This window comes from Choloepus didactylus, chromosome 8 (assembly GCF_015220235.1).
Source record: "Choloepus didactylus isolate mChoDid1 chromosome 8, mChoDid1.pri, whole genome shotgun sequence".
NCBI classification, from domain to species: domain Eukaryota; kingdom Metazoa; phylum Chordata; class Mammalia; order Pilosa; family Megalonychidae; genus Choloepus; species Choloepus didactylus.
The window spans coordinates 14,609,980-14,637,416 of record NC_051314.1 but is presented as its reverse complement, the minus strand read 5'-3'; the positions used below and the strand labels follow the sequence as shown (position 1 = coordinate 14,637,416).

Here is a 27,437-nt window from a genome sequence, read left to right as displayed (position 1 = left end):
GAAGAATTCTTTATATATTTGGGATGCAAGCCGTTATCAGATACATACTTTGCAAATATTTTCACCCAGACTGTGGTTTGCCTTTTTATCCATTCCTTTCACAGTGTCTTTAGAAGAGCAGAAGTTCTTAATTTTGATGGAGACCAGTTTATTGATTTTTTTTTCTTTTATGGATCATACTTTTGGTGTTGTATCTTGGAAATCCTTGCGTAACCCAAAGTTACACAGATTTTCTCTTATGTTTTCTTCTGGAAGTTTTATATAACCATAGTGGCCTCCTTATAAAGTTGCCATATGAAATGTGGTAACATATGTAAAGCTATTAGCCCGGGGTCTGGCACAGAGTGAACGCTCAGTAGATTGAACTTCAGAGGAACATTTACTCACATGTTTCTAAGAGGTGCCCTCATGCCCACTCCACATTTTCTCTGCACAGATCTGGTCTCCTGCCATCCCAGAATCACAGGACACCCAGCAGCAAAGCCTCTGTGGATATCTTCGTCCAACCTGCTCCTGAAGCCAATGAAGGAAGACAGAGGCATGGAGAGAGGCCATGAGATCATCAGAGGAGCTCGGTCTGGAAGCTGGCACTTCCCACGGCAGTGAGCATGTCTCCACTCAGCCTCAGTTTCCCTGAAACCTGGAGCTCTGGTCCGGGCTGTGATACGTGATGAGAATCGTGGTCTATTTATTTATTTTATTTGTCATAGCAGTTTTATTCACACACCATACAACCCATCCAATGTGTTCAATCAATGGCTCTCAGTATAATCACAGAGTTGTGCTTTTGTCACTACAATCAATTTTAGAACCTTTTCATTGCTCCAAAAAGAAAAACCCCATATCCCTAACATCCCCCTATTATTGGCACTTAGCACTGGTCTGGTACCTTTGTTACAACTGATGGAAGAATATTATACTTCTACTAACTATAGTTTGCATAAGGTGTATTTTTTCCCATATACCACCCCATTATTAACATCTTGTAATAGTGCTGTACATTTGTTCTAGTTCATGGAAGAACATTCCTATATTTGTACTATTAACCACCTTCATTGTACACAATAGGGTTCACTGTGTCACACGTGACACATCCTCTGGCTTTCCTTCTACTGACATACACAACCCTAAACTTCCCTTTTTGACCACAGTCACACACGATTCAGCGCTGTTAATTACATTCACAATAATGTGCTACCACCACCTCTATCCATTTCCAGACATTCACCATCAAGGTGGTCTATTTATTGAGCACCTGCTGTATGCCAGGCCCTTGGATACAGCAGTGAACAAGACAGACAAAACCTGGGCTCAGGAGCCCACACACTAGCAGGGGAGACAATTGCAAATAATTACCCCTGAGAAGGGTTGTTCATTGGTGTTTCATTCATTCTTTCATTCATTCAAGAAATAATCACGCAGCACGTACTGTGTGTCAGGCACCCGATGAGGGGGACACACGCGGCCCCAGGCCTCTGGTTGTATTTGGGGGGAGACAGAGCGGCAGGAAACACGCACACAAATGACGAAGACCGTTGCGGCCTGGGCCGAGGGCTCGGAGGAGCTGCGATGAGGGGCAGGGCGGCCGCGTAGACGGGCGCTGGGAGGGCCGCCCGGGGAAACCCGCACGCGTCCCGCATCTGCTGCCCAACGCCTCCCCGCCCCCGACTTTGCAAAGAGGTCACCGCGCCGGCGACGCGCACGCCCTCCGCCCCGGCCCGCAGCACACGCGTCCCCGCGAACGAGAGCGCGCGCGGCCCAGCCCCGCGCCTGCGCCCGCGCCCCGCGCGACGCCCCCTCGCGGGAGCCCCGGACAGCGCCAGCCGCGGCAGCCGGGGAGGGGGCGGGGGCGCCGCGCACGCGCACGGGCCGGCGGCGCGCGCCGAGCGGGGGGCGCCGCGCGGGTGCAGCCACGATGGAAGGGGGTGCGTACGGAGCGGGCAAAGCCGGGGGCGCTTTCGACCCCCACACCCTGGTCCGGCAGCCGCACACGCTCCTGCGCGTCGTGTCTTGGGTAAGGACCGGCCGGGGGGCCGGGGCCGGGGCCGGGCCCGGGGTGGGGTGGGGGCGCGGGCCAGGGTCCGTTCGGACTCGGACCCCAGCGGTCACCTGTCGGGCGCGGTAGCGGGTAGGGGCGCCGTCCTGCCGAGGCCGCCGGCGCCCTTTCGCCCTTCTCTCCTTTCCCAGGCCGGGGCGGGGGTCCCGTTCCAGCTCCCCGAGCCCTGGCCTCCCAGCGCCCCCCGTTGTGCGCCCCCTCTCATCGCCGTGACCTCCAGGCCGCGCCTATACAGCTCGCGGCTCGCGTTGCGCGCGTCATCCCGGGCGGACCCGCGACCGCGGGGAGGGAGCCCGGGTTTCAACTGGCATTTTTGGGGTGTGGATCAGTGCGTGGATTGTCTTGCGGGGGGTGGGGTGGGGTGGGGTTCGCCGCTCCCGCTGTGGGCGTTCGGGGAGGAGAGGCCAGGGAACCAGGTTTTTCCTGCTTGGCCGGGAAGGTGTGGAGCGACGCGTCGGAAGCCGGATACCTGGGTTCCACCTCGGAGCTGCTTTCCTTCGCGGCGTGACCTTGGGCTGGGAACCACCCAAGAAATGTTCAGGGGAGATGAGGAATAATTTCCAAGGAGGGGAGTGTTCCCTGTCTTCTTACGCCTCAGTTTCCCGATTTGTAGAGAGGGTGAGAGGAGCTTCCTGGAGGCCCCTGCCGCTCTGATTTCATGAATCCATGAATCCCTACCCCCTTCAGCATACACCTGGTCACCTGGGTGGAGGAGGGAGGGTCTGGGGAAAGGTGTCTTCCCCACCCCGGTGAAGAGCAGAGAGTCGTCTGGGTCTCCTCCAGCCTGGTGGGGGACAGGGGCCCCAGTACCCAGTGGGGTCCCTCTTCAGGCCCAGAGTTGGGAGGGTTGGGGCAGAGACAGTGAGCAGGGCTGGAGGGACTCAGATGGCCTGGGCAGCACCCCAGGGAGAGAAGACCAGGAGGGTCTGGGGAGGGGGTGCCTGGGGCTCCCTGGGATTGGCCGGCCTCTGTCCCCCAGACACCCTCACCAGACAGCCTTGCATCCACAGGCCTGGGGCCCTTCCTAGTGGGCCCAGACGAGAGCAGGTTGGACTGGGGGCTGCTGGGGTCAGGGGCTCTGTCAGAGACCCCAGGGGACTATGCCCAAGGCCAGCGGTGACCTCTGGGCAGACAGACACCCCTCCTTCCTGGTATTCAGAGCCATGTTGGGGTTTGGGGTGGTGGGGCAAACAGTATTCATCTTTGGCCTCCCAGAGAGGAAGGAAGCTATCTTTTCTTTGTCTAAAAACGTTCAACCTCCCTCCTGGTGGCACAGGAAGGGTGACCATGTTGAAACCCCTTCCTTCCCAGTGCCCAGCAGATGGGGAGCTCTTTGAGTGCTGGGAAGCCCCCTTCTGTTGGTTTCAGCGTCCGGACATCCGTGACGGTTTGTTGGCACTGAATTCATTCATCTGTGCCAGTCTCTGACTCCCCAGACACCTGACAGGCCCTTGGCAAAGGTGGGAGCCCTGGGGGACCCCTGCCTGATCAAGTGGGCCGGCTGTGTGCCCACCTTTCCCAGCCCCTGGGCCTTTGTGAGGGGGTCCTGGGCGTTTTGTCTGCCTGGGTCACTTTTGCTGATGGCTGCCTTGAGTCTGCTGGACCTCGAGGGGAAGGTGGTGTGACTCAGAGGCAGCCCTTGTGCTGGGGGAGCCCCCAGGTCACTGGGGAGTGCACCAGGTACCTCCAGTAATGGCAGCTCAGGGCAGAAGTGTGCAGGGCAGGCAGAGGGTGAGGAGAGGGGTCCCCGGCTGTGGAAATCAGAGCAGCTTCTCGGAGAAGGCGGCGCAGAATTGGGCCTGGACGTCGCTGGGGGTTTATATACATGAGCCTTGGGGTGGGAGAGGGAACTCGGTGGAGCAGCCACTGCGTGCCAGGGGCACCCACAGCTGTTAACCCAGATGGCTCTCCCCACAGTGTTTCACACTCCAGGCAAACTGAAGCTCAGAGGGGCAGAGTGAGCTTGTAAGTGGCAGACGGAGGATTCGAACCCAAGTTTTCCTGTCTTTCCCTGAGGGAGGGAAGAGTGCAGAATCCTGGACTTTCAGGATTGGAAAGGTCCTGAGGGTCACCTGGGCCAGCCCTGCTCCAGGCCCCCCCGCACCGCTCACCTGGAGACAGGGCCTCTCCACCTTGGTATGAGCAGAGGCAGCCCACACAAGCCGATGGAAACCTTTAAAAAACACACGGGTTGTTTTTCTGATTATAAAAGTCATACCTGCTGGTTATTGGAAAATATAAAAGTCACGTGTGATCCCTCTGCTTGGCAAGGGCTGCTGTTACTATGGAGCCAGGCCAGCTTCCGGGCTTTTCTGTAAATATGTGGTGCACTGAGCTGTTTCAGGTCAGCCAGGGGCAGGCAGTGGATGTGGTCAGCAACCTGCTCTGGGCCCTTGTGCTGCCTCTGCACACCGCAAGGTCTGGAAGGCATCAGGATTCACTGTGGAGCTAATGAAGCCTGAGTCCCATGACCTGGGGAACCCCCAGCCTGGGGCCACCTGTCACCCTACCCAGGCTCCCTCCAAAGCCCTAGCAACATGTGCACAGGGCTTATGATTTGTAAAATTTGCAAATATATATATATATATATATATTTTTTTTTTTTTTTCCTGAAGAAGGCCCCCAAACTGTGTAAGCTTCTAGGCCTCCCTAAATCTGGATCCACCCTGGAATCCGAGCATCTTGAGCCCCTGAGCTCTGCCCCCCAGGGCCCAGAGGGAGCCCAGCACTGATTTGGGGCAGAGGGTCTCCCCGGAACCCTGCCCATATCTCCCTCTCTGTCTCAGAGAAATTGTAGATTTATAGAGAAATCATACATAAAATATAGAATTTCCATATACCACCCTATTATTAACACCTGGCATTAGTATGGTACATTTGTTACAATTCATGAGAACATTTTGATAATTATACTATTAACTATAGTTGACAGTTTACATTAGAGTTTGTGTTGTACAGTCCTAGGGTATTTTCTTTTTTCTTTTTAATTTTTATTGTAGTAACATAAATGCAACCTAAAATTTCCCCTCATTACCACATTCAAATATATAGTTCAGTGCTGTTAATTGCATTCACAATGTTGTGGTGCCATCACCACCATCCATCACCAAAGCTTTTCATCAGTTGAAATAAAAACTCGGTACAATTTAAGCCTTAACTCCCCACCGGCCCGTCTCTAGACTCGGACAGTCTCAGTTCCTCTCTGCCCCTGCCCTGGGCTGGGCTGAGCCAGACCTGGCAGTGTGATTTTTCACAAGCAGAAATTTACAATGTTGGTTAAGGTGGGGAGGGACCGGTGAGCCCTCTGGTGGGTTCCGCTGTAGCCCCCCCTGCCCTGGGCCGAGGAAGGCTGAGTCGAGATGTCCAGGACAAGCTCCAAGCTGTGGCCTTCTGACCCGGATTGGGGGTCAGCCAGGTTGAGGCACTCCCAGCTGCCCCAGGCACTAACTATGCCCTTGGACAAGTGTCCCCCATGCCTCAGGTTTCCCATCTGAATGAGGAGGCTGGGCTGGGTCAGAGGTTCCCAGTTGCTGGTCTGTGACTGCAGCCTGTCATGACTCATTTCTTTGTTCTGGAGGCAGATGGGAAACATGGATTACAGCAATGAGCTTGATTGCGTTAATATATAGGCCCACCTTTTATTTGGCATTTATATCTTGCTTTTGGGGAGCTGATATGACCTGTGGGGAAAGAATATTGGTGCTCGCAGACGGGAGGTTGTTTTCTTTTAATGCTCTGTCTTGGCAAAATAAAACATTGAAGTGTTTCCGTATTCAGGGTTGAGCTCTAAGGGCTCTTTGGCTGTATCTTTCCTCTGCTTTTACGGATGTCAAAGCTAAAGCTTAGCCTGGAAAAGCGACTTGTCTGCTTCTCGCTCAAGGCTTGGGACCATCACCTGCAATTTGAACCCAGTCTGCAGGGCCCCATGTTCAGTAGATCCCCTGTGGCTTCCTTGGCTGGGTTGCAGTGGCACCAATGGGTAGCTTGGAAGGGGGTAGTTTTAAACCCCGTCTTTATCAGCCCCCTTCCCCAAGTCATCCCAAGTGAACGAGCTGAGCTTGCTTTGCCAAGGCAGCAGCTTCAAGACAAGATTCCTCCTGCTCCCCTCACAACAGATGGCCACCTCTGAGCCATCGCCACCGTACTGGGTGACGGGGGTCCGGGGGGAGACAGAGGGCCTCTGGCCAGCTCCAACATGCAGTCATTCATTCCTTCCACAAATACCAAGTCCCTGCTCAGTGCCAGGCCCTGAGTCCCACCCACAGACACTCTCAGTCCAACGAGGAGGTCAGAATTGAGCTGGTAGCCACCGTTTAGGAGGCTCGGAACTGTCCTAGGAGGAAATCCAGGACCCTGGAGGGCTTCCAGGGGGAGGGGATCCTGAGCTGGGTTCTGATAAAGAAGGGGGAGGAGGCTACCAGATGGAAGGAGCATGTGCAGATATCAGAGGCCTGAGGGGTGTGAGTGGGTGTGCCGGGACCAGGGACAGGTGGGGCAGCCCAGCAAGGGCCCTGGATGACCGACTGGTGAGTTGGAGAGGGGAGAGACCCACCGTGGAGAGCCACAAAAGGGTTGTAAGCTGGAAAGAGGCGTGTTTTGGAAGCTCCCCGTGGCTGCTGTGAGGAGGGTTGGCTTGGTGAGGGCTCAGATGCAGGCATCCTGGCAGGAGGTGGGCGGCCACGGGCAGCCTGTCCTCTCCCAGCACCAGGCAGGCCCGTCACATCTACGGGGAGGTGGTCTGGGGTCCTCGTTGGGCATTTCTGGCTTATAGCCTTGGAATCCTCCTCTCCTCTCTGCCTGCCTGCAGGTCTCGGACGGGGCCAGGCACCCAGCAGGCCTTCAGGAGATGTTGGCTCATAGGTTTCTGCCACGTGTCTCGGGCATTTCCTCATGTCCAGGACAGCCTGGGGGCTTCAGGAGCCTGAGAGAGCCTGGGGTTTGGCCTCAAGTGTGGGACCTTGCAAAATCCCAATCTCGCTAAACCTAAGTTGAATGAGATTGAAGAGCCCAGGTTTGGGGAGGATGCAAAGGTTTGTGAAAAAGTAGGTTGTGACGTAACTTGTAAAGGGCCCATGGTGGTGGCAGCAAGTTCAAAGTGGATCTTGTTATCCCCACTTGAGCCGAGAAGCCCAGCGTTGCTGGGATCAGCCCGTGGCCGGGTGGAGCGCGGCCCCTGCCCCAGGTGGTCCCCAGGACGTGGGAGGTCCCACCTGACCTGAGCAGAGCTGTCATGCCTGAGCCTGGGGGCAGGAAGGAGGACAGGGCGAGGCAGATGGCAGGGCAGGTGCAGGGAGCCACGTGCGGCACCCGGGCTGGAAGGACCAGCTGTCCAGGTTGGGTGACAGGCAGAGCGGGTGCTGGGAGCGCCCAGGGCTCGGAAAACCTGGGGCCGAGTTCTACACCCCACTCCGCCCCGGCTTGCTGCGTGACTTAAGCGGGAAACCAGTCCCTCTGGGCCTCAGCTTCCCCATCTGTCAGTGGACAAGGGGCAGTCAGATCAGGTGGGTAGTTCCCACCTTGCAGCCTCACAGAACCCCTTCCTGCTCGCAGTGGGCTGGCCAGTCGCTAAAGAAGTCAAGGACCACCCCCTCCCCCAGAGCTGCGTGGGAGCCTGCCTGAGAGCAGAGCAGAGTGTGCCCCTGCTTTTTGGGGTTGGCTGGTGTGGGGCTTTGCTCAGCTGCCCTCAGCCCTACTGGGGAGCAAGACATGGGGTGACAGGCCAGGTATCCCTCAGGGGCCGTTTGGCAGGGACAGCCCTCAGGTTAGAACACGGTCATTTGACAGCCAGGGCTCCTCAGAGTCCTCAAGATCCATCAGGCAAGAGGGCACGGCCCGGGTCCCTGGTCCTCAGCCTCCTCTGAACGTCCCTGTCACTTCTTTGTAAGTTGCACAGAAACCTGGCCTTCCCGGCAGCCCTCCCCGTGGAGGCTGTTTTCCCTCGTACCCTTCCCTCCGGCCAGAGCTGGAGGTAGGGCAGGGTGCTGCAGGCTCCTCAGGGCCTGCTTCCAGACCATTCTTCCCAGCATTGAATCCCACGCCAGCCCTGTGCCAGCCCCGTGCCAGCCCCTTCCCTCCAATCCAGGCTGGCCCCGGTCACTGCCCCTATTCCTGGAAGATGCCAGGCCCTGGCTCGGCACCTCCTCTCTTGGTCACCACTCCTGCCTCGATTCCTGGTCATTTTAGTGCCTGCTTCAATGACCTTCCTTCCACCTGGCCTCTCAGCTTCCCTTCTCCCAGTCTTGTCCTCGCCTGCCTTGGCGCTCCTGTCTGGGTCAGGCCTGGGCCTGGCGGTTTCCCATTGCCGTGTGCATGCATGCCATCATCCTCCATGCAGGGGTCCGGCAGGCTGGCCCCCTCCCTGCCTTTCTCACCCACTCCTTCCTCGCCGGCCTGATCCCAGCCATCTTTTGCTCTCCGGACCTCTGAGCCTTTGCTTCCCCCCATCCCTGTGCCCAGCCCTCACCCTCTGCGGCCTGGATTCCCTGGCCCCTCATCTCCAGTGCCCCCAGCCCCAGCCCTCCCTCGGCGTCCACTCACCTGGCAAAACCCCAGCTCCGGTCAGGTGCACCCCTCGGCCTCCCCACCGCCGCCCCCACCTCCTCGGTTCGCCCTCCCATCCTGCCCCCCTCCCGCCCCCTCAACTGCTGAGGACTCCAATCCTGCACCCCCACTGGTGCCCTCTCTCCTGGTGCTTTCCCCGCAGCTCACGAAGGTGCCGTCCTTCCCCCATCTTAAGAAAATCTTCCCTTGACCCATCTCCCTGCTCCTGCAGGAGAGCTGTCTTGTTCACTGAATCTGATTTTTCTTCTCTGTTCTCTCCCACATGCCCCCATCAGGCTTTCCCTGCCGTCTCTCCCTCCTGCCACGAAGGCCATCGGGTTGCCAGATCTCATGGCCAATTCTTATTTTCCGAATCTGTCTCCCAGTAGCCTTTCTCAGGGAGTGAGGGCATGTGGATGGCCTCCTATTGAATCCAAACAACAGGGTACTTGCCATCTTCAGTTTAATATTCATGTTGGTACTGCAGGATGGTTAGGATGGGAAATTTTGCATGATATCTGTGGTACCAGGTCTTGTGAGCACGAGACCCCACAGAGGAGGGACCTCTTAACTCGGGCTCAGGAATGAGGAGGTGACAGAGGTGGGAGGGATGGAGCCAGCCAGGCAGCGAAGGAGGAAGGAACCCCAGGCAGAAGGAACAGCTGGGCAGAGGCCCTGGGGTGTGACCGAGCCATGGTGAGTGGCTGGGCAGGGACCGCAGCCGTTGCATCAGCCGTGTCCCCAGGTTGAGGACAGTACCCGGCCTCTAGTAAGGACTCCCCATGAGGATGAACAGGGTGGTGAGCTGCTCTGCTCTGCCCTCCTTCCACCCACTGTCCCTATTCAGCTCTCCCCAGCCTTCAAGGCCCAACTCAAATATCACCTCCCCTGTGAAACCTTCCTGGATTGCCCCCAAGCTCTCGCTTCCCTGTTTCCCTTGTGCTCTGTGAGATTGGCTATCAGAACTCTCAAAACCAGGAGCTTTTCCCCTGTGGTGTCTTTCTTCTTCTCTGGAAGGTGAGGCAGGGCCTGGGACCAGGTTATCTCTCTGAGGTCCTGGGATTTCCACAGAGGGAGAGAAAACAGTGAATGTCAGGCCTGTGGGGACCGGCAGGGCAGATGGGGGCTTCGAGGAGTGGAAGAGCAGACAGAACTGGGTTGCTGACGCTGCCCTTCTCACCAGCTGAGAGACCTCACAGAGCCTCAGTTTCCCCACCTGTAGATTTGGTTAGCAATGCCTGCCTCATGGGCTGCAAGGGGTAAGTGAGGCCCCTCGCTGGACCTGAGGGCTTGGGCAGATCTGCGGGTGGACAGCTGTGGAGCCTGGGAATCCAGCCACCTCTGCCACTGACCCTGCAGCCAGTCAAGAGACCCCTCTCCAGGCTGCGGTGTCCCCATTTATCATGAGGCTCCAGGACCCCCCAGAGTGACGAAGACGGGGACAGTCCCTGGAGAGAACAGGGAGCCTTCAGGTCACATGGGCAGAGTCCCAGCATCTCAGCAAGGTGAATCTGCTCGCCTAGGTCCCCCCAGCAGTGCGCGCTCCCCACCCCCACCACTGAGAAGGTGCTGGGACACCTCACGGGAAGATTAGGGCCTAATCCCCAGCAGGCCACTTCCAAGGCTGCCACACGGGGGTGGGGGGGTGGGTACCGGGCAGGGAGGAGCAGAGGGCCCCTGGGAGCCCCCTACCCCACCTTGCCCTGTCCTCCAAGCTCCTTTTCAGGAAATGAGCGGCTGCCCCAGCTCCCATCACGTGCCCCCGCGTTGGCTTCAGCCACTATCAATCATCACATGACCCTGAAGCTTTTCTTGACCCTTCCTCTAGGCCTGGGGAGAGAGAGAGACCCAGCAACTGGACCAATAAATAGGAAACATTGTACATAATGATGTTATAAAGAGAATAAAGTGGGGTGTTGGGCTGCTGAGTGAGTGGGGGAGGAGAATACTTTAGCCCCAGGAGTCTGGTCTGGAGGGCTTCTTGGAGGAGGTGTCGTTTGGGACGATCAGGGAAACTGCACGCCAGGCTGTGGGGGCAACCATGCAAAGACCCTGAGGCAGGAGTGAGCTCTGGAGGGAGAGAGGAGAGTCTGAGAGGGGAAGGCAGCCCTGGGGGACGTGGTGGGGAGCAGCCATCGAGGGTTTCAGGCAGGGGAGTGACACAATCGGACTCGGGTTTAAAGGGGTCATTCTGGGGGCTGTTCAGGGGACAGAGTGTGGGGTTGGGAGTGGACACACAAGTACCATTTAGGAGATTGCTCATTGCCCGGTGAGCTGTTGGTGGCCTGGACCTGGGTGGGCAACGTGGAGTGATTTGAGAGTTATTTCGAGGAGATCGAAGCAAGTTGCCATATCAGATGGAGGAAGTAAGCAGAAGACAGGAGTCAGGATGAACCCAGGCTCTGGGCTGAGCCACTGGGCGGGGTGAGCAGCCACTCAGGGGCACCAGGGAGGCCTCAAGAGGTTGGAGGCGGGGGCAGTGGCCTGAACAGGAGGTCCCCGGAGCTGTCCTAGGAGGTGGATCCGCAGCTGCAGCCAGAGTTGGGACTGGTGAGACTTGGGGATGGTGGACTTCTTCGGGCTGCTGCGTGGAGCCAGCTTGGAGGAGGCGAGGAGGCTGGAGAGAGGAGTGGAGAGTGGGGAGCAGGCAGGCTGGCTCCCTGCAGGCACAGGCAGGGACCAGGGACCCCTCCCAGCTGCCCGGCTGGGGAGCAACTGCCCTTACCCATGGTGGAGTGGACGGTGCGTTTGGGAGCTGGGAGGCAGGAGGCCCGACCCTCCAGATGTCTTCTCCTGGGGAAGACTCAGCACGTGCCTGAAAGAGTTTCACTCAGACCTGTGAGCAGTTCCCGGGAGAACAGCTGGAGGAGCAGGGGCTCTGGCTTGGGCGGGGCTAGGCTCAGCTCTCCCCGAAGCCCCCTGCACCCCTTGCTTTGCAGCGGGCCCCTGGCCACATCCCATGTCCTGCGACCCTGCTGGGGGCCGGCCAGAACGGGTCTCTGAGCCTCAGGTTCCTTGTCTGAAACAGGGATGAATAAGCCTGCTTTGCAGGGAGTTTTTTAGATTTCTTTTTCCTCCAGTGTTTGGTGAGTGTTGTAGTTTCATGCGATGGGTTGGCTTAAACAACAGGAATTTATTGGCTCATGGTTTTGAGCCAGGAGAAGTCCAAAATCGAGGCGTTGGCAAGGCAATGCTTTCTTCCCAAAGACGGTGGTGTCTGGGGCTGGCCGCCAGCGTCCTTGGTCCTTGGATTTTCTGACACGTGGCAGTGCACACGGTGGTGTCTACTTTCTCCATGGATCCCGGTGACTTCTGTTTCCTGTGTCTCTCTCTCCTTCTGATTATGAAGGACTCCAGTCCTCAGATTAAAGGCCAGCCTGATTCAGTTGGGCCACCCGTAGCTGAGTTAACATCTTCACATGACCCTCTTTACACCCACCAGCACATGCACCAAGACTAAGAACACGTGCACACCGGGGTCCCCTATCAGTCCTCCACAGCCAGGAGGGCCGCTGTGTATGTCCGGTGCCTTCTGTCTGTGCAGGCCCCGGGGATGCTGTGTGCTGGCTTTCGCCTCCCAGGGCTTATGGTCTCGTCTGGGAGACACAAAGAAGTCCCAACAGAAGCAGGTGCCGGGGTCACCGTGGGGGAGCGACTGGGGAGGGCGTCCCAGAAGGCACCCTTGGGTCACGGCAGCCAGGCAGTGTGTTGAGGGGTGAAAGTTTGCTTCTATTTGAAAGATAAAAAGGCAGGGAAGGGTATTCTGGGAGGTGGAAACAGTAGGTGCAAAATTATGGGGCATCAGAGGATGTGGACAAATTGAACCCTCGTGAATAAGATGGTTCAGCTGCTGTGGAAAACAGTCTGGCAGCTCCTCAGAAAAGTTAAACATAGAATTACCATATGACCCTGCGATTCTGCTCCTAGAAATATCCCCAAAGAAACAGAAACGGGAACTCAGACAGCTGCTTGTACATCAGCATTCGTAGCAGCGTTTTTCATGAGGGCCAGAAGGTAGAAGCAGCCAAGTGTCTCTCAACAGGTGAATGGATGGGTAAGCGGAAAGTGCTCTATATATACAGTGGAATACTTAGTCGTCAGCCATAAAGAGGAGTGAAGCTCTGATGCACGCACAAGGCGGATGAACCTCCAGAACATTCTGCTAAGTGAAAGAAGCCAGACACAAAAGGTCACGTATTGTATGATTCCGTTTATATGAAATGCCCAGAATAGATAAATCCATAGACACAGAAAGCAGCTTGGTGGTTGCCAGGTGCCGGGGGGCGGGAGGGATGGGAGAAATTTCTAAAGTTGCCAAAATGGGTTGGCTTTTTTTAACAAACGGGATGTATTAACTTACAAGCTTACAGTTCTGAGGCCGTGAAAATGTCCAAATCAAGGCATCAACAGACGATGCTTTCTCCTTGAAGACTGGCTGCCGGCGAGCTGGGACGCCTCTGTCACGTGGGAAGGCACGTGGCCGGCGCCCGCTGGTCCTTCTCTCCTGGGTTTAGTTGCTTTCAGCTTCTGGTTCCGGTGGCTTCCTCTCTAGATTCTGTGGGTTCTCTCGTAGCTTCTCCCAGCCTTTTTCTCTAGGAGCTTCTCTTAATTTCATCTCTTATAAAGGACTCCAGTAAAAGGATTAAGACCCAACTTGGGGCAACTCCTCAACTGAAGTAGTCTAATCAGAAGGTCCCACCCACAATAGGTCTACACCTCATAGGAACGTATTAGTTTTAAGAACATGATCTTTTTTGGGTTATATACAGCTTCAAACCATTGCAGGGGGTACAGGGTTTTACTTTTGAGTGAGGGAAATGTTTTGGAACTAGATAGAAGTGGCAGTTGCACAACATTGGGAATGGACTGTATGACACCAAATTGTTCACCTTAAAAGGGTTAATTTTATGTTATTTGGGTGTCGGCTCAATAAGTTTTTTTATTATTATTAATGGAAAAGTAATTATGGGCACCAAGCAGCCTTGTGGCTGGGCCAACCCAGGCCCTTCGGGATGGCTGTGGGGAGTGAGGGGGGCGCTCTGCTCCCGGGAGCCTCTGAATCCAGTCACCCGAGACCCTGGAGGTCTGAGATTTCTCCTGATTTTTTTTTTCTGAGTTTGACATAGATCGACACCAAGTGCCACCTGACATCTTTTTTTTAAAAGACCAAAGATTGGGTTCTAAAGAGGCCGGAGAAACAAGGTGGCTGTGCCTGCTTACCTCAGCGTGGCTCTTTGCTTGAAGGCTAGAGGCCATTTTCCCTGCGCCTGCCGCGGCCACCCTCCGTCCTTGCCCATTTCCAGGCCTCTGGGGCCTGCGCAGCAGATCCACTTGTGGGATGAGTTTCCTGCAGCGTGTCGAACTTCACTCTGGTCTAATTTCTGGTTCTTGGGTTGCTCCTTGCACCTGCTGTGTGTCCCCTGCTGTCCCTGTCACCCCGGAAGACCACTGGGTACAGAGCACCGTCTTTGGAGCCAGAGAGGCTTGGGTTTGTGTTCTGACACCACCCCTCACCCACAGCGTGACCCGGGCTAGGTCCTCGGTTTCTCAGCCGTCATATGGGAGTAAAAGCCTTGATGCCATGGGGTTCAGAGCCCCTGTTTCAGCCAGCGCACACAGTGGGTCTTCAGGGGTCCCCTGTGCTCCCACCACACGCTATGTGAGGCTGAGGAGTGGACATCTGAGGCCCATCCCCTGCTGTCTGAGGGCTCCACTCGGGGTGGGGAGATGGCAGCTAAATGGAGACACTATACACCAACTGTGCGTAGAGATCCTGGCTTCGGGAGACTGCCAGGAACTGGCCATGTGTCCTTTGCAATGTTCCTTCCTCGAGCCTCAGTTTCTCCCTCTGTCACGTTCTGTAAAATATCTGACCTGGTCCGGGTGAGGCCACGCCACGCCGATCCAGCCGGCAGCCTGCAGGGACACAACAAGTTCAGGTGCGTCTGTAACCGCCCATCATCGAGGCTGCTGAGCGCTGGACCCCCGCGTGGGCCCAGCCCCCTCCTGCCGCCCTCCCCTCTCCTCTCCCAGGCATCTCTCCAGCCCCGGGCCCCTTGCTCACTGCCAGCCGCTCACCTTTCTGTCCCCACCATGCAAAAACCGTTCCCACCTTCGGCCTTTGCACTTTCCGTTCCTCTGCCTGAAACACGCTTCCCCCCGGATCTTGGCATGGCTGCTCCTTCTCGTCCCAGCTCAGAACTCCCTCGTTCCCTGACCCCCTCCCGGCCTTCACCATGGTTTGTCGTTGCCTTATTGATCTGTTTCACTTGTTGAATGTCAGTCTCACATGTTGGGGCGCCTACTGCCTGCCTCATTCACTCCTCACAGTGCACTGGTGGTTTAGGTGCTGTCATTCCCCCCACGTTACAGATGAGGAATGGCGGCTCAGAGAGGTTAAGTCACTTGTCCAAGGTCACTCAGCTGGCCAATGGCCGAGCTAGTATTTGGCTGGCCCAGGTAGTCTGACCCAGAGCCCAGGCCCTCGTCCCCCTCATTCTGCCCCTCCCAACAGTCAGCTCCCCAGCAGCGGGGTCTCGTTGGTCCCGGTTGGCATTCAGTGTTGGGTGCTGGGAAACCTTCGACCTGTGACAAGGCCTGGGTTGGCTGGAGAGGCGGGGTGGAGAGCAGGGCCTGGGGGCTGGGGCCTGAGGGCCGAGGGCAGGTGGCCAGGAGCTGGACCAGAGCCTCCTCCTCCCTCTGCCCTGGGTCCCCCGGGCTCCTCCGAGGATGTTTTGATCCTGCTCCTCACCCTCCTGGGAAACACGCCTTCTCTGGCACTTTCCTCCCAGCCTCTCCAAGGACTGCCAGCTTCTCTCCCGAGGCCAGGTGTTTGCTTCCTCCTTTGCTGTCCCTGAGGCCAGACTTCTGTCTGCTGCTTTCCCTCCCTCACCAGCCTCCTCCCAGCCTTTGAAGAGCCCCTTTTTTTCTGTTTTGGAAGGAGGTCCTCTCTTGTGGTGTCTCTTCCAGCCCTCAGGGAGCATGTATCTGCCAGGAATTGTTGCTGAGAGAGCCCTCCCTGGTGGTCTTTCTTTCCCAGGGGCCTCCAGAGAAGGAAATTACGCCTGCCTTAGCTTCCACTCTGCACCGTTCTGCTCCGGGCACTTGCGTGCCATCCTTCCCTCAGTCCTCTGCAGAAGGGTGATTTTACAGAGAACCACATTGAGGCTCAGAGAGGTCAAGTCACTTCCCCAAGGCCACACAACAGTGAGCACCGGGCTGGGATTTGAAGGCAACAGGTCCGTGTGACCCCTCAGTGTCCAGGTCTCTCTCTGTCTAACCAGGAGGCATTTCCACTCTGCTGGTTGGGGACATCACTACGTCCAGGGCTGGGCCAGCCTCCGTTCCCAACCTGGCGGTTTTCTAGTCGAAACCTTGGTCTTGTCACGGTGAACAGGTCCAAGGGACTGTGGGAATGTGGCCCGGGCGTTGGCAGTGCAGGTCCCGTACAGCCTGGCTGTCAGAACCACCTTCGTCTCCCAGTGCCCAGGTCTGCCTGCTTGTCTGGGCCATGCTGGGAGCTCAGGAGCCCCTTTGACAATTGCTGTGAAGTCAGGATTTCCTGTTGCCGCCCCCTCCTGTCTCCGAGCACCAAGCTCGGGTCTCCAGGCACGCTGCCCGATCCCCAGACAGGCCAGTGCTTTCTTGTCTGTGACCCTGCTCGTCCCTCTGCCGGGCACCCTTGCTTCCTCTGTCTCAGGTCCCTGGAAATGCCACCCCTTCTTTAGGGCCCACCTCTTGGGGCTGGAAGTCAGCTCAGTAGAGTGGAAAAGAGCACAGAACTGGGACTCAGGAGACCTGGGTTCAAGTTTAGGCCTTTCTGCTAACAGCAGGGTCACCTCTTTCTGTGCTGCAGCTTTCCTACTGCCAGCTGGGGATAGCTCGAATGCCCTCTCTGTTTCGTGGGTGATTGGGAGGATGCAGAGCCTGTGACAGAGCTTGTGTCTGAAGGATTGTGTCATGCGTGCGCTCCCAAATCAGAATTGGCAATCGTGTGGCTCATGAGCCACCACTGCCCCCTCTGTGCCCATGGCAGTGAGCTGGACCAGGACGCAGCCTCAGAATTCTTAACACAGTGCCCCGAGCCAGTGGTCTCCGAACTTTTCATCCTGCACATCTTTCAGGAAAGAAATGTGAGCCAATTGTCCCGTTAAATGTAGATTTATTTATTGTGTGTGTGTGTTTGTATGTATTTACTGCACTCTCTCCTGTACTTTCTACAAGACATGCAAAGAATAGAAAATTTTAAAAGACAGGATAAAAATATTACTAGTAGTGCTTCTCATTTCCCCCCACACCCAGGCTGAAGTCACTGCCCATCCCGGTTGTTAGCCATGGGAGAAAATGTGTCTGGCTCATATGGAAATTATCATCTCTTATTGTGGAGAAATTGGAAAATACGGAGAAGTGGGAAATGGATAATAAAAATGCCCTCTGCTCCCCCTCAGGCTAACCACAGCTGCTTTCGGAGCACTGTCATCTTGGGTGTATGTCCGTCAGTCTGAGCCTTCTCGTCCTCACACGGTTTCAGGGGAGGCAAGAGGCATGAGGAGAAGGCAGGAACTTTAGAGCCAGGCCCCAGGGCGGGGGCCCAGCGGTGCTGCCTGCTAGCTGTCTGGCTCTGAGCTCACTGACCAACACCTGCCCCGCCGCCCCTCACGGACAAAGTACCAGTGGCAGTGAATGTATTTGTCACCAACTGCTGGGTAACAAATTACCCCCCAGAGGTAGTGGCTTGAAGCAATAAACATTTATTACCTCCGTGTTTGTGTGTTGGGAATCTGGGTGCCACTATTTCGAGGCCCCCCACAAGGCGGCCACCAAGGTGCTGGCTGGCTCCACGGTCTCGGAGGCTGGGGCCACTTCCAAGCTCAGGACTCAGTTCCCAGCTGGCCATCAGGCCGAGGGCTCGGCGCCCTGCTGACTGGGTCCTTGCCGCGGGGCCCCTCCAGAGGACAGCTCCCGGCGTTGCAGCTGGCTTCCTTCGGGCCGAGCCAGTGGCCGAGGGCAAAGGAGGGCCAGCAAGCCGGATGCTGGTCTTTCTGGAAGCTGGTCTCAGAAACACCAGCCCATCCCTGGCCCGTTCTGTTTGTTAGGAGGGAGTCTCCAGGTCCAGCCCCCCTCAAGGGGAAGGGGGCCCCCCAGGGCATGGGCACAGGAGGAGGGGTTGCTGGGGCCAGCTGGGGGCTGCCTGTTCCCCGAAGAAGCAGCACATTGCACATCACGAGGGAGTGCTGAGAGGGTTAAATGAGGCGATGCGCGGCACCCTCGGAGCCAGGCCTGAGTGCCCTGAATCTGGCAGGGTTGTGGCTGGTGTTGGTTTTTCATTCATTTCTGGAGCCTGGGGAACCCAGGCAACATGGAAGGGGGAACCGGGACCCCAAATGGCCCACAGCTCTGGGGAGGGGAGGGGAGCGCAAGATGGGGCTGGGCCTGCGCCAGCGCCTGGAGGCGTCAGCCTGGGGTGGGGGGAGTTCTGGGAGGCCGGGTCCAGCCCCGGGGAACCTTGGGGTCAGGCCCAGCCCCTCGGGAGTGGTGCCTGTGGCAGGTAGACCCTCTGAACTTGGCTGGTGGGGGGCGTGCCCACCTCCGTGCTCTGAGGGAAGAAGTGTGTGACCCCACCTGCGCTCTGTGTCCCAAAGCCAGTCGCCGCCCCTCTCTGGGCCTCCCTGCTGAAATGTTTGCCACCCGGGCCTTGTGGCCGTTTTGGGTGAAGGGGCAGGTGCAGACGGAGGGGTCTGGCACTGGGTGGGGCCCTGCCGGGCTCACGCTGGCCGCCCCCCACCTCCCAGGTGTTCTCCATCGTGGTGTTTGGCTCCATCGTGAACGAGGGCTACCTCAACAGCCCCTCGGAGGGCAAGGAGTTCTGCATCTACAACCGCAACCCCAACGCCTGCAGCTACGGTGTGGCTGTGGGCGTGCTGGCCTTCCTCACCTGCCTGCTCTACCTGGCCTTGGACGTGTACTTCCCACAGATCAGCAGCGTCAAAGACCGCAAGAAAGCCGTCCTGTCCGACATCGGCGTCTCAGGTGAGCCCCGCAGGCGCCCCCTCTGCGGTCAGCCCTAGCTCACACCTGTGAGGCAGGTGAAGGGAGACCCCACGGCAGCCCACAGCTCACAGAGGGGCAAGGAGCACCAGGTGGGCCTGCATGTGTGCAGGGTCCGGAGGAGGCTTCTCTTGTTTCGGGGGCCACCATCCTGGGGGTCCCCTGAGAACTGGGCAAGCTCCTAGCACCGAGAGCGGTCTCCCTCTTTCCCTCCCCAGCCAGACTGGGGGAGTCAGAGCCTGTAACTGGGGGGCTGACATGACTTGCCCTATCCTGTGACCCCCCCAAGCTTCGGGAATCTGATTGGTGGGGACTTGTGGTCCGGAAATAGAACCCAGGCCTCCACCTCGCTGGCCTGAGACGGGGGACTCAGGCTTCCGGGCTGGGATCTCCCCCCACATCCAGGCCTGGGCTCCCAGGATGAGCCAATCTGACCACAGGCAGTGAAGTCTGGGGCCCCTGCAGCCAGAAGGAACAAGGACTAAATTCATGGTTCTCAACCTGTGTTCCACGGAGGCCCAGGGTTCCCCAGCAGCACCTTGGGGAGGTGGGCTGGGCTCTCACTACCCACCCCCTTGGCACATGCACACTTTACCCTGAGCAGCTCTAGTCCCATCTGGGTAGACCCCAGACCCACAGAAGATCTCGTTGCCACAGGGCTCTTGGTGTAACCTCAGGGGCTTCATGAGATTGCATGTGCAGGAGAAGACAAGCCTCAGGCCTGCCCAGTTCAGCTGCCACCCTTTCCCCACCCTCATCTTCCTCTTCCCTCAATTCTCGTGGTACTTTAGTAGGGGAGGAGGCACCTTCCCAGTGAGCTGCAGGCCCAGGGGTGGACCGCGGGACCCAAGGCAGGGAGTTAGCTGGGAATCCGCTGTGGGTTAGAGGAGTGGCAGCCTGAGTTGACTGGCTTTTCTCTCCGTCTCTCCCTCCCTCCTTCTCTTGGCTCTCCCTGTGCCTGGCCCTGGCCCTCCCTCCCTGTCCTCCTCCCTGTCCTTCTCCCCACGTGGTCTCCCTCCTCTTCTGCATCTGACCAATCTCTGTTCTCGCCTTCCCCTTCCCTTTGCTCCCCTCTGCCCCTTTGCCTCTCTTTGGGGATTGGGGAACATGGGAGCCCTGCTCCTGAACACCTCCCTGTTCCTCGGTCTCCCCGTTCTCTGCCCGCTCTGCCTGGCCTGGCGGGCGCCCCCAGCCTTCTGGGCCTTCCTCTGGTTCGTGGGCTTCTGCTACCTGGCCAACCAGTGGCAGGTCTCCAAGCCCGAGGACAACCCGCTGAGCGAGGGGACGGACGCTGCCCGGGCCGCCATCGCCTTCTCCTTCTTCTCCGTCTTCACCTGGGTGAGTATGGCCGCCCACCTCGCCCCGTCGCCGCCCCGGCCAAGCCCCCTGCCCCGGCAGCCCTTCAGCATGGCCAGGACAGCCCGGGGTGATGGCAGACCCGCGCTATGGCACAGGACAGCCCTTCCCCGCCCCCTTTACAGATGAGAAAGCTGAGGCCTGGACAGGAGGGGGAGACTTCAAGGATCCACGGCTGGAAGGAGACAGGCCTGGGGGTCAGGAGACCTGGCTCACATCCTGAGGCTGCCCTGAATTTTCCAGGCCTCTGTCTTCCCATCTGTAAAATAAGGAGACTGGATTTGGTATATGGGAGTGGGGGTGTCTCATGCTGCCCACAGGCCAGGCAGGTCGAGAGAGCGCTGGGTGGCACATACGTGCCCCATCCCCAAAAGGCGGCCTCTGCTCACTTCCTGTTGTCAAGCAGGAATGGGGCCCACTGAGGCCAGATCTTCCAGTTTTTCAGAAAAGCCGGACATCTGAGTTTTTAGGTGAAATCATGTGGGCAATTGATTCAAGTTGAAAATCTGTATATATTGTGTGGGTGAAAGAGAGCCTGTGTCTAGGCCTGCCAGGCCAAAAGCCACCCTCTGCAGACTCGGGAACCTGGTGGTCTCGAGGGCCCATCAGCTCGACAGCAAAGGCTGGCCCCACTTTCTCACTGGTCCTAGGTCGTCTCAGATTAATTTCTGCCTCTCTCTCTAGCTCTCCTTCCTGCAGAAATCTGGGGTCCCGTCAGCTCCTTGTCCCCATCCCAAGGGCTCTCCCTTCCTCTGCCCCAGCCCCTCCTCAAGGCAGCCAGCCTTCTGCAGCTGCAGACAGGCAGCCAGCCCAGCCCCTCCTGCAAAGCCAAAGAACAGCCAGCCCTCCCTGTCCCCCCACCCTCCTGGGCCTGCCCTGGGGTGACTTTCTTTCTCTTTTAGAAAGTCTCTGGATATCCGTTTTCTCCTGGGATATCCCATCCCCAATACAACACTGAGAGCTAGAGTTTGGAGGGGGAGACCCATGGGTTGGCCCCCAGTAGACCAGCCCTGGTCACTCTAGGCCTTGGTGTCCTCGAGGGGCCCCCAGGGAATCTCTATCCAGACAAGGCCCCCTGCCCCAGAAAGGGGCTCCTGCAGGCAGGAGTTTGGGAGCCGCAGGCCCTGAATGGGGGCAGGGCTCACAGAAGAGTATGTAGTAGGTGATTGGACACCTGGATTTCCAGGGGTGGGTCCAAAGGACCTGACTGGCAGGTGCCCAGCCCACCCACGATGCCGCCTCCCTGCCCCCCCCCCCCCCACTCTTCTGCCGGCCTCACCCTGCTCTCTCCTGGCAGAGCTTGAGCGCAGCCCTGGCCGTGCGGAGATTCAAGGACCTTACCTTCCAGGAGGAGTACAGCACGCTGTTCCCTGACTCGGCACAGCCGTAGGCGTGCAGACTGCAGATGCAGGGAGCCCTGTCTCTTGCCTGGGGGCGAGGCTGAGGGGCAGCCTAGTGCCCAGGTGGAGCGGCCCGGATGTTGGGGCCTGAGGGCGGTGGAAGGCTGGCTTGAGCAGCCAGTTAAGACTCACCACTTAAACCCATTTATTTGTGGCCTCCTTTGTCTATTCTTCGTGTGATCATTCATTCAGTAAACATTTATTGAGCAGCTGTTTTGTGCCTGGTGATGAAATCAGGGGGGTGGTCCCTGGCCCCAGGAACCCACAGCTGGGCAAGGGGAGACAGACACACCCAAATCTCCCCCAAAATGGGCTGCCAGGGGGGGGTCGATGGGCCAAGGTGCTAAGCCGTGGACACAGTGTGATGTGCCCCAGGGGTGTCATGAAGGAGATCTTCACTGTCCCCAGGGAGACTGGCTGCCTCAGGAGGCCTGGCCTAGGATGCTAGAAGGCTCCTGGCCCAGCTCTGCTTTCATGTGCTGTGTGACCCTGGGCAAACCCTTGCACCTCTCTGAGCTTCAGTCCACTTCCCTGCAGGAGGGGTGATAACGGTACCCACCTCTCGGGACTGTTGTGAGGGTGAAAAAAGGCCAGCACGGGGCTTAGCCCAGGGATGCTCAATAAATGTAAGCTCTTTTGTTCATTCGCTTACTTGTTCGTTCATTCATTCATTCTCTGCAGGAAATCAGGGGCACCTCCATAAGCTGTACATTGGGGATGATTCTCATGGGTAAATCCTTTTTCTTCCGAAGGACTTTGGCCCCTGTTCTATACAGGTTCCCTCCTTGGGGTCTCAGCTGCTTGGGCAGGAACTGACCTGTCCCTCCACCATCCTCAGGAGTTGAGGAGGTAGTGGCGCAGAAACAGGCTCCCAGAGCAAGTCAGGCTCATTGGGGGACTGAGCACATAGGTAGTGAGCTTCCCAGCACTGGAGACATACAAGTGCAGACTGCTTGCCGCATGGTGGAGATGCTCCAGAAAGTGTAACTGCTCTGCAGGAGGCAGGGCCAGGTGTCCCACCAGGTCCCTGGGATCTGAGCTTCCCTTTTGTACCCCAGCCCAGCGGGACCCGTACCCTTCCTTTGATCCTGCCTAGGGGCCTTTTGAGCTGGTTATCCAAGGCAGGCCTTGACTTGGCAGGGTCAGAGGAGAGGAATGACTACAGAGACGGTACCAGGTGTCCGAAGCCAGAGGCCTCTCCAGGAAAGGGTCACAGAGGTCACCTGGTCCAGCCCTCAGCCCCCATGCATGGCCTGGACAGCGAAGCCAGTGAACTTTGGAACAGCCAAGCCTGTAGACCTTTCTCTCAGGGATTCATTCAGTCATTCCCCCTGTGCTCCTGCAGGCTTACCAAGAGCACAGGGGTGCTTAAGGCCAGGCCTGTCCTGGTGCTTAAGGCCTGGCCCCTGCCCCAGCGGTGCTCTCTGTCTCCCCTGCTTCTCGAGGCTCATGCAGCTGAGCCCCCAGCACCCAGGTCCAGCATAGTGGAAAAATCCAAGAGGACCACACCTAATTTCCCACAGCCCGACTTCTTTAGCCCTGGTCTGCTTTCCCAGGCCCCAACACTTGGCTTTAAACAGCCACTTCCCAGGAAGGGCTGCCCCTCAGAGGTTTCTTAAATCAGCAAAAATCAGAAGTGAATGCATAATCACTGGACTTCTAGAACTTTCTGGAATAAAAGGCCAAGCGTACTTTGCCCCCTAGCACTTCATCAGGTGACCCTTTTCGGTTCCTGGTTGACTCAGTGCCTTGTCAGAGAGTTGATCAAATGGAGGCAGGTGGGGAGGGTCCTAGCTGGGAAGGGGCAGGACCCTGAGCTCAACTTTAGGCTCAGGCACTGACTCTGCCATGGCCCTGCCCTTCTCCAGAACTCAGTTTCCCCAACTCCAAATCAGGGGTGAGTAGAGCATTAGCACTTTTCCATCACAGGCAGATTGCCTTGAACTGGAAAATTTTCTGGGAAGGCTGGCAGCATCAGCCCATAAGCTGCCTTATTTATTTTTTAAATGATTCTTATTGATGATGGTGATTTACTCTCTAGCTCAGTGTGTTGGTTTTATTGTCCTTAATACCAGTGTAATTTCTTTTATTGAGAAAGAAGGTTCTAATTATGCTATGGACAAGTCTTTCCCAAACTGGATTCCATGAAAAAAGGGCATCCGTAGTCAGATAAGGTTGGCTAATATTGCTTGCTGTAGTTTTCCTCTTGGGGATTCTCAGCATACTTTAAATAGCCAAGGCTCTGATAAATCCTGTGATTCTGAAACCTGTCTCACTCTAACTCAAACTTGTTTGACCAAGTGTTTCGGTTAGGATTAGGTTTGGCCACAGGTAACGGAAATCCCAAATAACTGGCTCACGTGAAGTCCAGGTCTGGGGAGGCAGCCCAGGACTGGCAAGGTGGGTCCAGAAGCCCTCAGTGTCCTAGGCCATCTATACTGAAAATTTGGCCTGTGTCCCCATGGCTCGGTATGGCAACTAGAGCTCCAACCATCACATCCGTGTTCCAGGCATCACATCAGAAGATGGGAGAAAGAACATAGGGTGCCCCACCAGCCAGAACTTAGTCACATGGCCATGCCTAGTTGCAAGAGAGACAGAAATGACTTTCTGTCCCAGCAAAAAACTCCCATTGCACATCTCACCCCTAAGAACACAATTTGCAAAGGATGGATGCTGTGGGCCTCTGGGCCATTTTATTTTATTTTATTTTATTTTATTTTATGTTTAATAATTCAATTTTATTGAGATTTATTCACATACTATGCAGTCATACAAAGCGTACAATCAATTGTTCACAGTACCACCATATAGTTGTGCGTCCATCACCAAAATTAATTTTTGAACATTTTCATTACCACACACACAAAAGTAATAAGAATAAAAATCAAAGTGAAAAAGAACAATTAAAGTAAAAAAGAACACTGGGTGCTTTTTTTTTTGCCCCCATTTTTCTACTCATCCATCCATACACTGGACAAAGGGGAGTGTGGTCCACATGGCTTTCCCAATCACATTGTCACCCCTCATAAGCTACGTTTTTATACAATCATCTTCAAGATTCAAGGGTTCTGGGTTGTAGTTTGATAGTTTCAGGTATTTACTGCTAGCTACTCCAATTCACTGGAACCTAAAAAAGGTTGTCTATATTGTGCATAAGAGTGCCCACCAGAGTGACCTCTCGGCTCCTTTTGGAATCTCTTTGCCACTGAAACATTTCATTTCCTTTCACATCCCCCTTTTGGTCAAGAAGATGTTCTCCATCCCACGATGCCAGGTCTACATTCCTACCCAGGAGTCATATTCCACATTGCCAGGGAGATTCACTCCCCTGGGTGTCAGATCCCACACGGGGAGGGCAATTTCACCTGCCAAGTTGACTTAGCTAGAGAGAGAGGGATCTGGGCCATTTTAACACTCCATGGTGGAGACTAGAATTTTTGGTTGCCCAGAGTGACTCTGGGATTGGGGGACATGGGGTGGGTGACTTCGGTGGTTCTTTCCGGCTGGATGATGTGGTGGTTCTGTGCCCCTTGAGGGGTGGCTGCCCTGGCAGCCTCCCTTCCCCATGGTCCAGCTTTGGCTTCATCTTTGGGGCTTGGAGGATCTTTAATCCTGTGTTGCCCGTGTTCTGTGAACTAACCTCCACTAACCCAGTGCTTTTGTCTGTCTCTCCCCTAACTGCCCCCTCCCGCCTGTCCTCGTCCCCGTCGGCCGCCCTCCCCAGGCGGGCCAGGCCGTGCTGGCCTTCCAGCGGTACCAGATTGGCGCCGACTCGGCCCTCTTCTCCCAGGACTACATGGACCCCAGCCAGGACTCCAGCATGCCTTACACCCCCTACGTGGAGCCCAGCGCCGGGCCGGACCCTGCCGGCATTGGCAGCACCTACCAGCAGCCGGCCAACACCTTCGCCGCCGAGCCCCAGGGCTACCAGTCACAGGGCTACTGAGCCACAGTGACCGCCCGCCGCCCGCCTGCCCCCGCCCTGCCCACCCCACCCCACCCCTGCTGCTGCCCCGGCTGCCCGGCCCAGCCTCACCAGCCACCGGGCCGTCCCACCGAGGCCCAGGGTGGCTTGGAGCAGGGTGCGGGCAGTAAGGTGTTGGGGGTTGTCTAGGTGTGTGTGCAAGTGTGTCGGAGGGCGCGTGTCCAGGAGGGGCCTCAGGGTGGTGAGGGCTGTTTGCTTTTATTGTGCCATCGAGCATTCATTGAGCTCTCGGCCCAGGTGGTGAAAGAGGCAGCGGTGGGCCCCGGAAAAGTGAAAGCTGGGATGGGGAGGAAGAAGCCCTGTTGGAAGGAAAGGCAGGTGGGGGTAATGCTGGGAAGGTTGGGCTGCAGGAGTGACTCAGCCATAGGGTGAGTGTGAATACCCATGGGACACCTGGGCCTGTCACGCACCCCTCCCAGCACCCTCTCAATTTCCACAGCAGTCCTGCTAGGGCAGTCGGGGCTGTCCCGTCTTATGGGAGAGGAAACTGAGGCCTGGAGAGGCCAAGGTCGCTGGCCCGGAGTCGCACGGGCAGCCAGTGATGGAGGAGAGTCCGAGCTCAGGCCCCTGGCTGCAGAGCTCCGGCCTCTCCCCGTCCTCCCTGGCCCCGGGGCTCTGCCACTCAGTGCTACTGTCATTCTGGGGGGCCTTGGGGACCTCTGCCCTGGGAGACACCCTGATTCTGCTGCGGGGCAAGGGACTGTTCTGCCCCAGCTGGGGCAGCCCTGCCTCCAGGCCCCCCTCCCCTCATGCCCGGGACCCCTCCCTTGGCCCTTGGCCTCCCTCCTGAGGTTGGAAGAGCCGAGAGGGCTGGCCCTGCTCACTCATTTTCCTGCACATATTCCGGGGAGCTCGGGCAACCCCCTTTGTAACCTCCCAAAGGACTAGGCACTGTCCCTCATCTAGGCTGGGTGCACTAAGTGCTTGCCTAGGGGCTGGGTGGGCGAGGAGGCCCAGGAGGAGGAAGGGACCGGCCCAAGGTCACAGCGAGCGAGTGGCAGGGCTGGGCTTGCTGTCTTAAGTTTCTTGGCCTCAGCCACCCAGCAGGTGCCCGCATTCCCTGCCCTTGTGGCCTCCCAGGAAACAGACCCTGATCTGGGACACTGTGTCGTCTCTTCCTTCATTTGAGGGCAGCCCGGGGGTCGGGATCTGGGGCAGCCATGGCCACAGAAGTTCCTTCCCCTGCCTTCTGCCTTGTGGGAGGCAGATCAGAGAGGACCAGGGCTTTGGAATCCTCTGGTGTGGGTTCCTCCGTGGCCACGTGCACGCTGCTGCCGCAGGGCCCCCGGGTGGCACGGTGAGAGCCCCTGGTGCACCATAGGCTCCTGGGAGGCCACAGACCATAGGGGAGAGGACAGGAGGTGTCCCTAAGAATGGAAAGAGACTGCAGGGCCCTGAAGAGGCAGTAGTCCCCTCTGCAGGGTTGCAGCGAGTGATTCTTGCACAAGGTGGGCTCCTGGCCGAGCCTTAGGCAGGGAGGCAGGAGGGAGCAGGGTGGTCAGACCTGGGGTGAGGTGGGCAGGAGAAGCCAGGGCGGGGTTGGGGGTGGGGGGGCATCCCCTGCTCTACGTGGAACCCAGAAGCCTTCGGGCCACTGGAGTGAGGAGGGAAGAGGGGATGTGGGTGGGCCCAGTGCCCGGGGTTTCTCCCGCCCCATGCAGGAGCCTGTGAGGCAGGTCAGTTCACCCACTGGCTCCTTTCAGCAGTTAGCGGGCACCATGCTGGGAGCTGGGTCAGGGGAGACGAGCAGGGCTGAAGCGCTGTGTGAGCCACAGGGGGCCCTGAGGCACCCGAGGCCGGGGAGGAACGAGTGCAGCAACGAGGAAGGAGAAGGAGCCTCCCGGGCAGAGAAGCAGCATCCTGATCCCCATTTAACGGAAGCGGGAACAGGCTCCAGGAGCAGAATGGAGTTAGCAGGAGGCACAGGTCTGAACTCAGGTCTGTTTCAGTCCCAAGGAGCAGCAGTGACAGACCCCAGGCAGTCCAGGGACGGCGGTTCTTACTGACTTCCATTTTCCATGGCTGGGAAGGGGGCTCTGTCCATGGTTCT

General features: G+C 57.3%; 1 protein-coding gene across 4 annotated transcripts; it reads left to right on the top strand.

Moving 5' to 3' along the window:
* Nucleotides 1-1,852: 1,852 nt before the first annotated feature.
* On the top strand, nt 1,853-26,914 carry SYNGR1 (synaptogyrin 1). 4 transcript variants are annotated; one of them, XM_037845600.1, is made up of 4 exons: nt 1,853-2,014; nt 18,388-18,625; nt 19,758-19,981; nt 25,127-26,914. In XM_037845600.1, exons 1-4 carry the CDS (start codon nt 1,916-1,918, stop codon nt 25,346-25,348), a joined length of 783 nt encoding a protein of 260 aa, XP_037701528.1. In that variant the 5' UTR covers nt 1,853-1,915; the 3' UTR covers nt 25,349-26,914. The 4 variants fall into 4 exon arrangements, with proteins under 4 accessions (XP_037701528.1, XP_037701529.1, XP_037701531.1 ...); XM_037845601.1 differs by having other exon boundaries at nt 1,856-2,014; nt 19,836-19,981; XM_037845603.1 differs by lacking the exon at nt 25,127-26,914 and adding an exon at nt 21,297-22,045 and having other exon boundaries at nt 1,856-2,014; nt 19,836-19,981.
* Nucleotides 26,915-27,437: the final 523 nt, after the last annotated feature.